The 13,815-nt window shown below is 37.7% G+C and overlaps 1 protein-coding gene across 3 annotated transcripts in view; it reads left to right on the top strand.

Annotated features, from left to right (window-relative positions):
- The window catches only part of Eb1 (microtubule-associated protein RP/EB family member 1), a 175,766-nt gene that overhangs the window by 130,558 nt on the left and 31,393 nt on the right, over window positions 1–13,815 (top strand). For all 3 annotated transcript variants that reach the window (XM_067140329.2, XM_067140330.2, XM_067140331.2), the window contains exon 5: window positions 302–450. In XM_067140329.2, the coding sequence (XP_066996430.1) occupies window positions 302–450 (149 nt within the window). The remainder of the gene's footprint in view (window positions 1–301; window positions 451–13,815) is intronic.

The raw sequence follows: 13,815 nt of genomic DNA, 5'->3' as shown, positions 1-13,815 counted from the left end.
ATTGTTTCTTATGGGAAAACCTGCTTTGATATACGAATGCTTTGGATTACAAGCATGTTGCTGGAACGAATTATACTCTCAATCCAAGGTTGCACTGTATTCATATCTTCTGCTTGTCATAGAGTTCAATAGATTTTTTAAACTTAGTGCTACTTTTGCATCAAATATCTGCTTAATCTCAGGGACAAAAGTTTGTCACTAGATCAAAATGGCCTTTATATACCTTTTATTGTGTTGATTTCAATTACTGATTAGTGATTGCAAATTATCACCAATGTGTGTTTCTTTGCCTTTTTGACAGTTCCCAGATCGCAGCCAGTTCCAAGGACTTCACAAGGTGTGCCAGCTGTAGGGGCTAGTGCTTTGACAAATGCTCCCTCTCCAACTGCCGGTAGAATTGCGACAAGCACTCCCATAAACCAAAATAAATTAGACGACTTAAGTGCGCAGGTAACAGATGTCACTGTTTATGTTAAATAGGTGGTAATATTGTCATATTGTTAAAATTCTAGCAGACTTCACATCTTAACACTAAATCATGCCTACCTGAATGAATAGTTAATGTTCGAATGGCTGAAAACATTGGTCGAATGAGCCAACACACACACACATCTTGACAAATTAATAGAAAACTTATATCTGATGTTTAGTTAAAGATAAATTAAATACATGTAATTGCAACAGGAGTTGATAAAAATTGTATTGGTGTGTAATAGTGGTGAGTAAATAATATTTTCTAGACTTAATTTTTTTATTTATTTATGTTTAAATTGGCTGTTAACACATTTTCTTTTTGTTCAATTATCTTCTCCTGACTATTTCCCTCTCCTGCCCCTGTCTCCTACCAACTTCTTTTTGCAGTGGCAAAGATGCTAATAAAAGTGCTCTCACTGGCAAATTGATGAGCAAAAGCATTACAACCATCTGTCTGATAATCTCGTTCTTTTGTATGGCTCCAAAGCATCTTTCACCTGCCAAGACCTCCCAAGGTGCTTTGTATGTCTGGGATAGTATCTGGACCTCTCGTTATTTTCTCAAACATTTAAATCCATGAACTGTAGCACAGTGTACTATTCTGCCAAAAAGATCACTTCATTCTAATGGTTCCTTTCATGAAGGGATGTTTTTTTTTTCTCAGAAATGTTTTGGGTATGTATCCTATTGATTAACCAGATTTATTCGGTACTTTCGAGCAGAATACTATCACATTCGCTCTGCCAGTATTGGCTTCTATCCTTACTTGAATACACACCGTATTTACTCGTGTATTAGACCCCCTCGCGTATTGGAAACCCCCCCCCCCCCCCCCGGCTTTTTGAGATGAAGAAAATGAAAAAATAAATCTCACCTATAAGACCCCCCCCCCCAACGTAATTCATCAGAGAACGACGACAATTCCATTTCGAAGCGGGTACAAGTCTTATTGCAGCTCTGATGACATCGTACAAATTTGTGAATAGTGTCGTCCGTACGACCTACGCAGTTAAAATTAGTCGAATCCATGCGGTACATCTGTGTTTCTTAGTTAAGAAATGTCCCCCTCACTAGCGTAAGTCGACTGCAGCTCTGATGACATCGCACAAATAGATGAATAGGCCCAGCTTCGTGTCCAACCCGCGCATTGCAAGCATGCATCAGTCATGCTATATGTCTGTGTTTTGTAGTTAATAATGTCCGCCAGCATAATGGTTAGCACAATTAGTTGCTGTTTTCGGGGGTCTGACTTCGATTACCGGTACCGTTCTGCCTGAGATTTACGAATGGCAGGAAGGTTGTTGATATGCGGTAAAGGTGGTACATGAAACTCCCCTCCACTGGGGGTGTGTCTAAAAAGAGCTGTACCACCTCGGGATGAGAAAACGAGTTTACTTTAGTTGAGAGATATTCGCGATTGTTGCTATTTATACAGCAGGCGAGATAATTAACAAAGTGGTCGTTTAATATCTCGTAACTCGGGCCAGTATAGGTATATATTTGGAGAGAAGTAAGTTTAAAACGTGATAACAGCTATCCAATTAAAACGATTGTTTTAGTCGCCAACGTACCTAACAAATAATAATAATAATAATAATAATAATAATAATAATAATAATAATTTTATGTCCCCACGAACTGTAAATGATATTCGGAGATCCCAAACAAAACGTTCTGGGGTATGCGTTAATTTTTAAAAAGGGGACAACGAACTTACAAAATTAAACATTATGATAATAAAACGCATTAACGCCACACCTGTAGATATCCATAAATGCGGTGTATTTTTCGGTTTTTTTTTTTTTTTCGTTCTTTTTTTCCGTCGAACTTTTGTCGCTATCAGGGCGTTAATATACCTAACCTAAACAATGTGATCTGTCTTATCTCATGGACAGCTGTTTACGCAAATCCTGATGTGATAAATGCAGAGAACAAGCATGAAATATGCTTAAAAATAAGGGTCTGTGTTTCAACAGCCGCAGTTATCAAAATAATGTTTTCAGTTATTATGTATTACATTCGGAAGTACAACTCGTAACATACACTATTTTTTATATATATATAGTTATCAGCTGATGGTTTGGCATGCCTTCTACAGCACAGATTTATTCGGAAGGAGTGGCTTCTGCTACATATACACCAACTGGGAATATCAGAGACCATCTGGGAATAGATTTACACTGTTTAGACTCTATAGTCGGGAATGAAATTATTTTTAAAAGGTTCAAAAAGATGGTACCTCGTATGCTCTTGATTGCAGTGCATGGCTCAGAGAATGAAGCATGGCTGACGCGACTGACGAGAGATAGCAGTGAAGATGACGTCACTTAGAATACTGACACGCCGGTATTGTAGCAAGGCAGGGAAGTTGGCGCGCAAGGCAATAATAATTCAAATGAAAGCGGTGATCAGGTTTATTTTGTGGTAGGCCTACTGCTGAACCGACAGAGACAAATGACTGGCCATTAAGTTCTTTTGTATCAATATTTAATTATCTGATAACACGATACCCTTATCCCTTTCTTCTACGGGATCGAGTATGAAGTGAGACGAATCTTCGTAGCGAATTTTTATGGTCGTATGCCCTTCCTGACGTCAACCTCACCAGAGGAATTGAGATGTAACGAATTACGTGATATGAGGAACTAAAGCAGACTTTTATATGTACCGTAGGCCTAAAAGTCGTGTTCACCATTTGTCTTTTTACGTTTAGAAATGCTGCCTTCCAACGAAAATAGCCAGTATAACTTAAATACATTCTAAGTTTGTTAAATAATAGTATAGAATGTTTACACGTACAATTTTTATAACCTAGAAGTCATGTGTTCACTGCACAAAATTTTGAGGTTATCGCATATTGGACCTCCCTTTATTATTTTTGGCTGTAAAGTGGGAAAATAAGGGGTCTAATATGCGAGTAAATATAGTATTGCTTTTATTCCATTCCTTGTTAATTGACATGCCTCACATTTATTCAGCAGTTCTGATTGTCCTACAAAAAGTTGGATTCCAATCAGTATCAATCTTCTATTGTTCCTTACTCCAGATCACCAATCATCATCATCATCATCATCATCATCATCATCATCATCATTTCCCATTATCCAGCTGTAGCCAGATAGGGGCAAGTATGGTTCCTCTCCACTTTCTTTGGTCTTTCCACCACTCCTCCTTCAATACTGTGTCCCAGTCCAGGTTTCTTTCTCTAATACTGCATTGGATTGTGTCCTTCCATCTCGATCGTGGTCGTCCGCAGCCTCTCCTTCCTTGTATTTGTGTTTACATCACCTTTTTTTGGCATTGTTTCATCACTCGTTCGCTTTATGTGCCTAAACCATCTTAATCGGCTCGTCTCTATTCCATCATTCATTTTTTCCACTCCAATTATTTCCCGGATTTTCTCATTCCTTATTTTGTCTCTTCTACTCTTCTGTATCATAGTCCTCAAGAACTTATTTTCGGCTGCCTGTATTCGACTCTCACTCTTCTTTGTCATTGTCCAAGTTTCTGCTCCGTAAGTTGTTATGGGTACGTAATACATCTTATACATAGTTTCTTTGCTTCCATTGGCATAGATAGATAGATAAAGCCTTTATTTTCTGTGGCAAAGTTAGGGCTCTTGGCCCTTTCTTACACTTAACCACACACATATTATTATTATTATTCCATACAATGACATTAACTTAAAACACTAAGAACTACAAATAACACTAATTTTTAAGACAAAAATATGAATATATACATGCAAAGAAGAATGGTAGAAAAAGTAACTGCCTACAATAATACAGGTTTGAGGAAAAAGAAAAAAAAATCAATACACAACAAAAGAAATAAGAATGTAAAAATACTAATAAGCTTAATAAAAATACTAAATGAAAATTTAACTAATTGTATCCTTGCAAGACTAGATCTAAGTTAAATACTGTACTTACTACTAGCTATTTTTAGACTACTTCTACTTCGTAAATACAATGTGGATGTTTTTAATTTAATTTAAACTATTATATTAAACCAATATTTATTTTATTGTGCAATAATCTCATATCATTTTCACACACAATCACTCGTTCCACTCATACAGGTACTGTACCTTGCTGGAAGCACTTTACGAGGAACTGCTGGTAGGAGGTTTTAAATATACTTTTTGATGCAGCATCCTTGATGTCTTTGGGAACAGCATTCCACCATCCCGAAGCGGTGATAGTAAATGATCGATGGTATGTGGTTGTTCGGTGGACAGGTATTTCTAGGAGGGACACTGAGCGAGTATCATGGAGATGTAAAATTGCTGGAGAGATAAGCAGGGATGTCTTCCGAAAGTACCTGGTACATAAGAGTATTTGCATGTAGTTTACGCCTGTCGTATAGTCGTAACCAAGATAATTGTTTATAGTAGGGAGAAACTCGAGCGTCGTACCGTAAATCCATAGCATATCTAAGACAAGCATTTTGAGTGCGTTGTAGTTTCAAGCTTAATTCTTTTGTTATATCCGTAAGAATTACATCACAGTAGTCAAAAATGGGAAATAATAATGACCGAACAAGTTGAATTTTTAGTGATCGAGGGAATACATTTCTGAAACGTTTTAAGGGGTGCAAGCCACAATAAACCTTTTTGCAGATATTCTTAACTTGCGCTGACCAGTTTAGAGTTTCCATTATAATAACACCAAGGTTAGAAACTGATTCACAATAAGGTATAACAGTACTATTTAAAGTTACGGGAGGAATGCAATTTTGTTTTAAAATGTGAAGATTCTTTGATGTACCGATGATAATGGCTTGCGTTTTATGGGGATTTAATTTAAGGTTGTTTTTAATTGCATAGCTATCTATTTGCTCAAGGTCAGCGTTTACATTACATATTGCTTGTTGTATATTATTAGTTCTAGTGTGGTAATAAATTTGCAGATCATCAGCATAAAGATGGTACTTGCAGTGCTTAATTGATCTGGTGATATCATTTATATATAAAGTGAATAGGAGAGGGCCTAGGACTGACCCTTGTGGAACACCAATATTTTTTGTTCGCCACGTTGATTTATTATTATTTGCAACCACACACTGCCGGCGGTTTGTGAGGTAAGAATAGAAAAATTCCAGCACTTTCTGGCTAAAGTTTAAGGACTGTAATTTGGAAAGAAGCAACCTAGGTTCGACAGTATCAAATCCCCTACTGAAATCTAAAAGAGTAAGTATTGTCACTTGTTTGTTGTCCATTGCATATCTAATGTCATCTGTCACTTTCAGCAGAGCTGTCATGGTACTATGTTTTTTCTTAAAGCCTGATTGGTAAGAGTCGAGTAAAGCATATTTATGTAAGTACGTAAGGATTTGCTCATGTACCAGGCGTTCCAGCACTTTGGACAGGGGTGGTAGGATAGAAACTGGTCGGTAATCTGAAGGAATACTGGGTCCATCCTTTTTTGGGATTGGGATGACGAGGGCATCCTTCCACGCCGTAGGGAAAACTCCTTGGGTTAAACAGTAGTTAATAATGTGTGTTACGATCGGCAGGATGGCACCAATGATACATTTGTAGAAAGACAGAGGTATGCCATCGTGTCCAGCAGCATCTGATCTGAGAGAATACATAACTCGTTTTACGTCATTTATACCAACCTCTTTAAACACAAATGTATCTTGAATTGGCATAAAATGAATATTATTATTATTATTATTATTATTACTATTATTATTATATTATTATTATTATTATTATTATTATTATTATATTATTATTATATCTTTGTCCCATAACATGTTTCTTACACTATGATAGAAACCGCTTCCAGCTTGAATCCTCTTCCTAATTTCAGCATCCAGTCAAGCATTCTCCATTAATTCACTCCCCAAGTATTTGAACTTCTCCAGTACTTCCAGGGGCTTGTCTGCAAGTCTAATCTGACATTTTCCCTCCTTTCTCCCCTCTAGTCTTAACAAGAGTTTTACTCTTTTCTACACTTATTTTCAATCCACATTCTTCGATATTCCCATTCACCACATCCAACTGTTCTTGAACGTTCATGTCCTCTTTTCTCCAAATCACAATATCATCTACAAATAACATGATGTTCATTTCTCTTCCTCAATATGCTGCTTTTGCTGTTCTCATGATGTCATCCATTACTATTGTAAACAGGATTGGCAATAGAACACTTCCCTGTCTCAGCCCACTAATGATTTTGAACAAACTTGTCCTGCCAACTTGTGTTTGCATGCAACTACAACATTCCTTGTACATTGCCATGATCATTTTTATTAATCTGTGTCCAACTCCTTTTTGCACCAAATTGTCCCAAACTTCAGTCCTGGGGACACTGTCATATGTCTTTTCAGTGTCAATGAATATCACCTTATCATTCCCATACTCCCATTGCTTTTCCATTAGTTGTCTCATAATGAAAATGGGCTCTATTGTTGACCTTCCACTTCTGAAACCAAACTGATTTTCCTGTATCTGATTTTCAAACCTCAACCTTACCCTACTTTGCAGTATTGTTCCCATTATCTTAGCCACATAGGATATCAGAGTAATTCCCCTGTAGTTCTTCAGTACTTTCTTATCGCCTTTCTTGAAAACTGGGATGATTATTTCTTTTTGCCAATCCTCAGGGACCTCCATATTCTGCCAGACAATCCTGAGAACTCGACATGTCCACTGCAGGCCTACAGCTCCAGCTGCCTTCAGTCAATCAATCAATCAATGCCGATCTGCATTTAGGGCAGTCGCCCAGGTGGCAGATTCCTTATCTGTTGTTTTCCTAGCCTTTTCTTAAATGATTTCAAAGAAATTAGAAATTTATTGAACATATCCCTTGGTAAGTTATTCCAATCCCTACCTCCCCTTTCCATAAATGAATATTTGCCCCAATTTGTCCTCTTGAATTCCAACTTTATCTTCATATTGTGATCTTTCCTACTTTTAAAGACTCCACCCGAACTTATTCGTCTACTAATGTCAGTCCACGCCATCTCTCCATTGACAGCTCGGAACACACCACTTACTGTCGGATTTTTTATTATGGACACTCGAGTTTAGGCTTTAATTACAAACGAACTAATAGGCCTATTGCAATGCGAGTTATACCAATATTTTCCTTTTTTAATTCTACGTTAGCGTATATAAGACACATTGTTTTCGACGTGCATTAAATATTTTTTATTTGTGGTTGTCATAAATATTGCATGTGTTTTTGGCTTCTTCTCTAGGAAGCGCTCACTTAGGAGTATATACAAGGAAAACTACTTGTCTAATGGTAATTAAATTTTTATGTGTTATAACCACATGTATTTGTAGTGTAATACTCAAGTTTAAATTTTTTTCAACCACCCCGAAAAACATTTTTCTAAAGCAACTCTTTCTCAGCTCAGGATAAACGTACTTTTTTTTTTTTTTTTTTTTTTTTTGCTAGTTGTTTTACGTCGCACCGACACAGATAGGTCTTATGGCGACGATGGGACAGGAAAAGCCTAGGAGTGGGAAGGAAGCGGCCGTGGCCTTAATTAAGGTACAGCCCCAGCATTTGCCTGGTGTGAAAATGGGAAACCACGGAAAACCATTTTCAGGGCTGCCGACAGTGGGGTTCGAACCTACTATCTCCCGAATACTGGATACTGGCCGCAATTAAGCGACTGCAGCTATCGAGCTCGGTGATAAACGTACAGCAGCAAACTTGGGCTTGTTTTGAAGCACTCGGTCATGGTTATCAGAAACTACAACAACTGTAACCGTACAGTGTGGTATCGAATTTACGAAGAGTAATATTGAAAGGAGGTTTTGTGTACGCCAGACCGTGCGATTAACAGCAGGCCGGGTGGCAAAAACAGGCGCAGTGTTGCCGCGTTCAGTAGTAATCACGCGCGTAACGAATACAGCTTTTCGTTTACTTTCAACCTTTAATTTTATTTCCTCTTATAAATTCCACTTCCCATCACCTTTTCTCATAAGGGCTTTGGACCTTCAGTGGCAGGTTTAAAAATGGTTGACTTCCTAATTTATAAATATCACACTCTACAATTTTTACACAAGTTATTTGCATTATTATTTACATATATTTACAATATTTAATTATATCAATTTTCTTCGTCTGACAAATCACTGTTTTCCGATGAATCGGTCCTGCTGTCATTCATGTTGATTATGACTGGCTCGAAATAAGGGACATTTTCAAGCAGTCCATCTTTTCCCCAGTTAGTGGTCTTCAATTTTCTTAGCGCGTTTAACAAATTGTTTCCAGAGTTCAGGGGTCACGGTACGTAAGGCTTCTCGACATAAAGCGTTAATTGCTTCCATACCTCTACCATTTTCTAATGTGTTACCCATATTTGTTTTTGCTATTTTCCCTTTTGCATAAGCCCAAATGAGCTCAGTTGGATTAAGCTCGCATTGGGCCACAGGTAACCAAACAATCTGTGCATCTGGTCGAAGTCGTTTAGTCAGTTGTTCCAGCTTCTTTACCGGTGTGTGAAAATAAGGCCTGGCAAGGACAAACAGCTCTGGATTAGTTAATTTGTTATAATCGTCAACTCCAGGTGGTAGTGAAATATTCTTTTATTTTATCCAAGATATAATTTCAGGTTTCAGCCATGACATGTTCGGGTATTTAGAATGTCTATAAAGTCCGACTCCATGGCTAAATGGTTAGCGTGCTGGCCTTTGGTCACAGGGGTCCCGGGTTCGATTCCAGGCAGGGTCGGGAATGTTAACTATCATTGGTTAATTTCTCTGGCACGGTGGCTGGGTGTATGTGTCGTCATCATTTCACCCTCATCGTGACGCGCAGGTCGCCTAAGGAAGTCAAATCGAAAGACCTGCACCTGGCGAGCCGAACATGTCTTCGAACACTCCCGGCACTAAAAGCCAATATAATGGTCCGTTATTGGACATTATAAATTTTCCAGCTAACTCATTCTTGGTTGCCTGCGTTTCGCCCTCGTGTGCTAAGTTAGGCTCGTCAGTTGGGACTTAGCACACCACCCAAGACGCAAGGCTAGTGCATCAAGGTTCCCTATGGGAATCAACATCTACATCACTAAAAGCCATACGCCATTTCATTTCATTTCGTCTGTAAAGATCATCTTGTAGCCCTGTGCTCTTAAGTCTCTAATTCGTCTAAGGTAGGTATGTCGGGATGCAGCAACTGTGGAATTTATAAGAGGAAATAAAATTAAAAGTTGAAAGTAAACGAAAAGCTGTGTTCGTTGCGCGCGTGATTACTACTGAACACGGCAACACTGCGCCCGTTTTCACCACCCGGCCTGCTTTAATCGCACGGTCTGGCGCACACAAAACCTCCTTTCAATATTATTCATAAATTCGGTACCACACTGTACGGTTACAGTTGTTGTAGTTTCTGATAACTATGACTGAGTGCTTTAAAACAAGCCCAAGTTTGCTGCTGTACGTTTATCCTGGGCTGAGAAAGAGTTGCTTTAGAAAAATGATAGGAACACTTTTCGGAATGGTTGAAAAACATTGTATCTTGAGTGTTACACTATAAATACATGTGGTTATAACACATTCAAATTTCATTACCATCAGACAGGTAGTTTTCCTTGTATACACTCCTAAATGAGCGCTTCCTAGAGAAGAAGCCAAAAACCTGCGCAATATTTATGACAACCACAAATAAAAAAATGTTTAATGAACGTTGAAAACAATGTGTCTTATACACGCTAGTGTAGAATTAAACAAGAAAAATATTGGTATAACTCGCATTGCAATAGGCATATTAGTTCGTTTGCAATTAAAGCCTAAACTCGAGTGTCCATAATAAAAAATCCGACAGTAGTCGAGCAGCCCGTCTTCTTTCTCCCAGTTCTTCCCATCCCAAACTTTCCAACATTTTTGTAACACTACTCTTTTTTCGGAAACCACCCAGAACAAATCGAGCTGCTTTTCTTTGGATTTTTCCTGTTCTTGAATCAGGTAATCCTGGTGAGGGTCCCATACACTGCAACCATACTCTAGTTGGGGTCTTACCAGAGATTTATATGTCCTCTCCTTTACATCCTTACTACAACCCCTAAAAACCCCCATAACCATGTGCAAAGATCTGTACTCTTTATTTACAATCTCATTTATGTAATTACCCCAATGAAGATCTTTTCTTATATTAACACCTAGATACTTACAATGATCCCCAAAAGGAACTTTTCACCCCATCAACCCAGTAATTAAAACTGAGAGGATTTATCCATTTGTGAAACTCACAACCTGACTTTTAACCCCATTTATCAACATACCATTGCCTGCTGTCCATCTCACCACATTATCGAGGTCACGTTGCAGTTGTAACTTACTTCTCACTCTATACAGAATAACATCATCCGCAATAAGCCTTACCTCTCATTCCACTCCCTTACTCATATCATTTATATATATGAAAACATAAAGGTCCAATAATACTGCCTTGAGGAATTCCCCTCTTAATTATTACAGGGTCAGATAAAGCTTTGCCTGCTCTAATTCTCTGAGATCTATTTTCTAGAAATATAGCAACCCATTCAATCACTCTTCTGTCTAGTCCAGTTGCACTCATTTTTGCCAGTAGTCTCCCATGATTTACCCTATCAAATACTTTATCGACAGGTCAATCACAATACAGTCCATTTGACCTCCTGAATCCAAGACATCTGCTATATCTTGCTGGAATCCTACAGGTTGAGCTTCGGTGGAATAACCTTTCCTAAAACCGAACTACCTTCTATCGAACCAGTTATTAATTTTGCAAACATGTCTAATATAATCAGAAAGAATGCCTACCCAAAGCTTACATGCAATGCATGTCAAACGGACTGGCCTGTAATTTTCAGCTTTGTCTATCACCCTTTCATGTATACACAGGGCCTACTATAGCAACTCTCCATTCATTAGGTATAGCTCCTTCAACCAAACAATAATCAAATAAGTACTTCATATATGGTACTAAATCCCAACCCATTGTCTTCAGTATGTCCCTAGAAATCTTATCAATTCCAGCCGCTTTTCTAGTTTTCAACTTTTGTATCTTATTGTAAATATCATTATCGTATGTAAATTTTTCATATTTCTTTAGCATTAGTCTCCTGCTCTATCTGGACATTATCCTTGTAACCAACAATCTTTACATACTGCTGACTGAATACTTCTGCCTTGTGAAGATCCTCACATACACACTCCCCTTGTTCATTAATTATTCCTGGAATGTCCTTCTTGGAACCTGTTTCTGCCTTAAAATATCTATACATACCCTTCCAGTTTTCACTAAAATTTGTATGGCTGCCAATTATACTTGCCATCATGTTATCCCTAGCTGCCTTCTTTGCTATATTCAATTTCCTGGAAAGTTCCTTTAATTTCTCCATACTTCCACAGCCATTTCTAACTGTATTTCTTTCCAATCTGCACCTCTATTCCTTACCACCTTTAAAGGTACAAACCTGTTTTCACGTTCCTCAACAATTGCTTTAAACCCGTCCCAGAGTCTGTTCACATTTTTATTACAGTTTTCCACTGTTCGTATTTACTTTTGAGAAACTGCCTCATGCCTGCTTTATGAGCCGTATGGTACTGCCTAATAGTCCTACTTTTAAGACCTTCCTTTCTATCACATTTATTTGTAACTATGACAAAAACAGATTCATGATCACTAATACCATCTTTTACTTCAGTTTCTCTATAGAGCTCATCTGGTTTCACCAGCACCACATCCATCTCCACTGAAATTTCATCTATTCCAGCAGTTTTTTCCATTCTTCATCTTTCTCACTGCCATTTCAATTTAATTCCTTGTAATTTCTTTACCTGTTTCTTCTTCAACTGATTGCCTTTCCCTTAGGTCCATTGAATGATTGTCATTAGTTCTCCTGTTCAGCAACTTCTAAAAATACTCTCTCCATCTATTTCTTATTTATTCTGACTTTGTTAACTCTTTCCGGTCTAACTGCAAGCATAGCTCGCAGCGGCCAAAATTACGCTCGGGCCGCGCTGCGGGCATAGCTTGTAGTAAGCTTTGACAATTCACTAAAAATCGAGAACCACCTATGCACACATTCTGGTGGTTACATCATGTTTCTTCATGTATTAGTTACGAGAGTATTTAACCAGATGGCAGTATTATAGGTCTAAGTCAGAGAATTTACGATATTTTCGATCAACATGCATCAGTAGATGATGTCATCCAGGGAGCTCTAAGACATGGCTTCTCGCCGCAAACATGTGCTTGACGAAAGTTATATTTTCGATACTTTATGATATGTTATAAGTTTATGCGCTAATTAGCATATTATTGACATATGAATTTGAAACAACTTCTTACATTTCGTTATGATTGGAGTTCGTTTTACGGCCTAGCGCATGTTCCCACGTATTTCAAATTTGCGTGAATACGTAAGATTGTCTACATATTAGTATGGTTGTCTGTTTTGAAGACTGTATTTTCTCTTTCTCAGAAGTATTTTGTGGTAAATGCAACAATGTTTTTACATTTGGGAAACTTTTGACAAAATTTATCAATTAAAATAAAATTTCATGAGAGCTCCAATTTTCATTGTTGTAATTACTATTATTGAAAAAATATTATTTTTATATCGTACTCATTGTTGTTGTTGTTTTGTAATTGCAATATACCTTTTATATTAGCAAAATAGGGTAAATATAACAGTATTTCAGAAAACTGTACTTGCTTAGTTATCCGTCAGACCTTTTATCCATTCGCAAAACATGGTATAGTATATAAACAATTTTAAAATCTCAGGTGATAGTTGACATAATACAAACAGCTCTTTTCAAAACTAGATGCTCAAGCAAGCACAAAGAAAAAGAATCATGCAAATATCTCCTGCAGGTACAGAGATATGTTTTAAATATCTTTAAAAATGCCCAGTCCAGAACGTTTGCTAGGGATATTAAGGCCCAGACTGGAATGGGTTAATATTATGCCACCTTCATCCTTAACAAATCTGGTGTTTACTTGATCTCTCTTTTTGTTTCTTAAGATACCATACAATAATTTCTTGCTGCCCTGCATATCATCTTATTTCTGTGTGAATAAGGCCCAGCTTTTCCTCTTTTCTTCCTCCACTACTTTCTTGGCCAAATTCTTTGCCTCCACGTATTTTCTTCTACTTTTTTCAGTCTTAGTTGTTTTCCATGCTTTCCATGCCATTTTCTTTGCCTTCACTTTAATCTTTACCCTATCATTCCACCAGTGTGTCTCCTTATCTTTCACATTTCCTGATGTTCTACCACATACCTTTTCTGCACATCCAACCAGTGCTTCCCTGAATCTTTTCCATTCATCTTCAACATTCCCGATCTCCATCCTGGGTACCAAGGGTATTATTTCCGTTTGAAAT

The sequence above is a fragment of the Anabrus simplex genome, chromosome 2, assembly GCF_040414725.1.
Source record: "Anabrus simplex isolate iqAnaSimp1 chromosome 2, ASM4041472v1, whole genome shotgun sequence".
Lineage (NCBI taxonomy): Eukaryota > Metazoa > Arthropoda > Insecta > Orthoptera > Tettigoniidae > Anabrus > Anabrus simplex.
The sequence above is the reverse complement of the archived record's forward strand: the minus strand, read 5'-3'. Positions and strand labels throughout refer to the sequence as shown.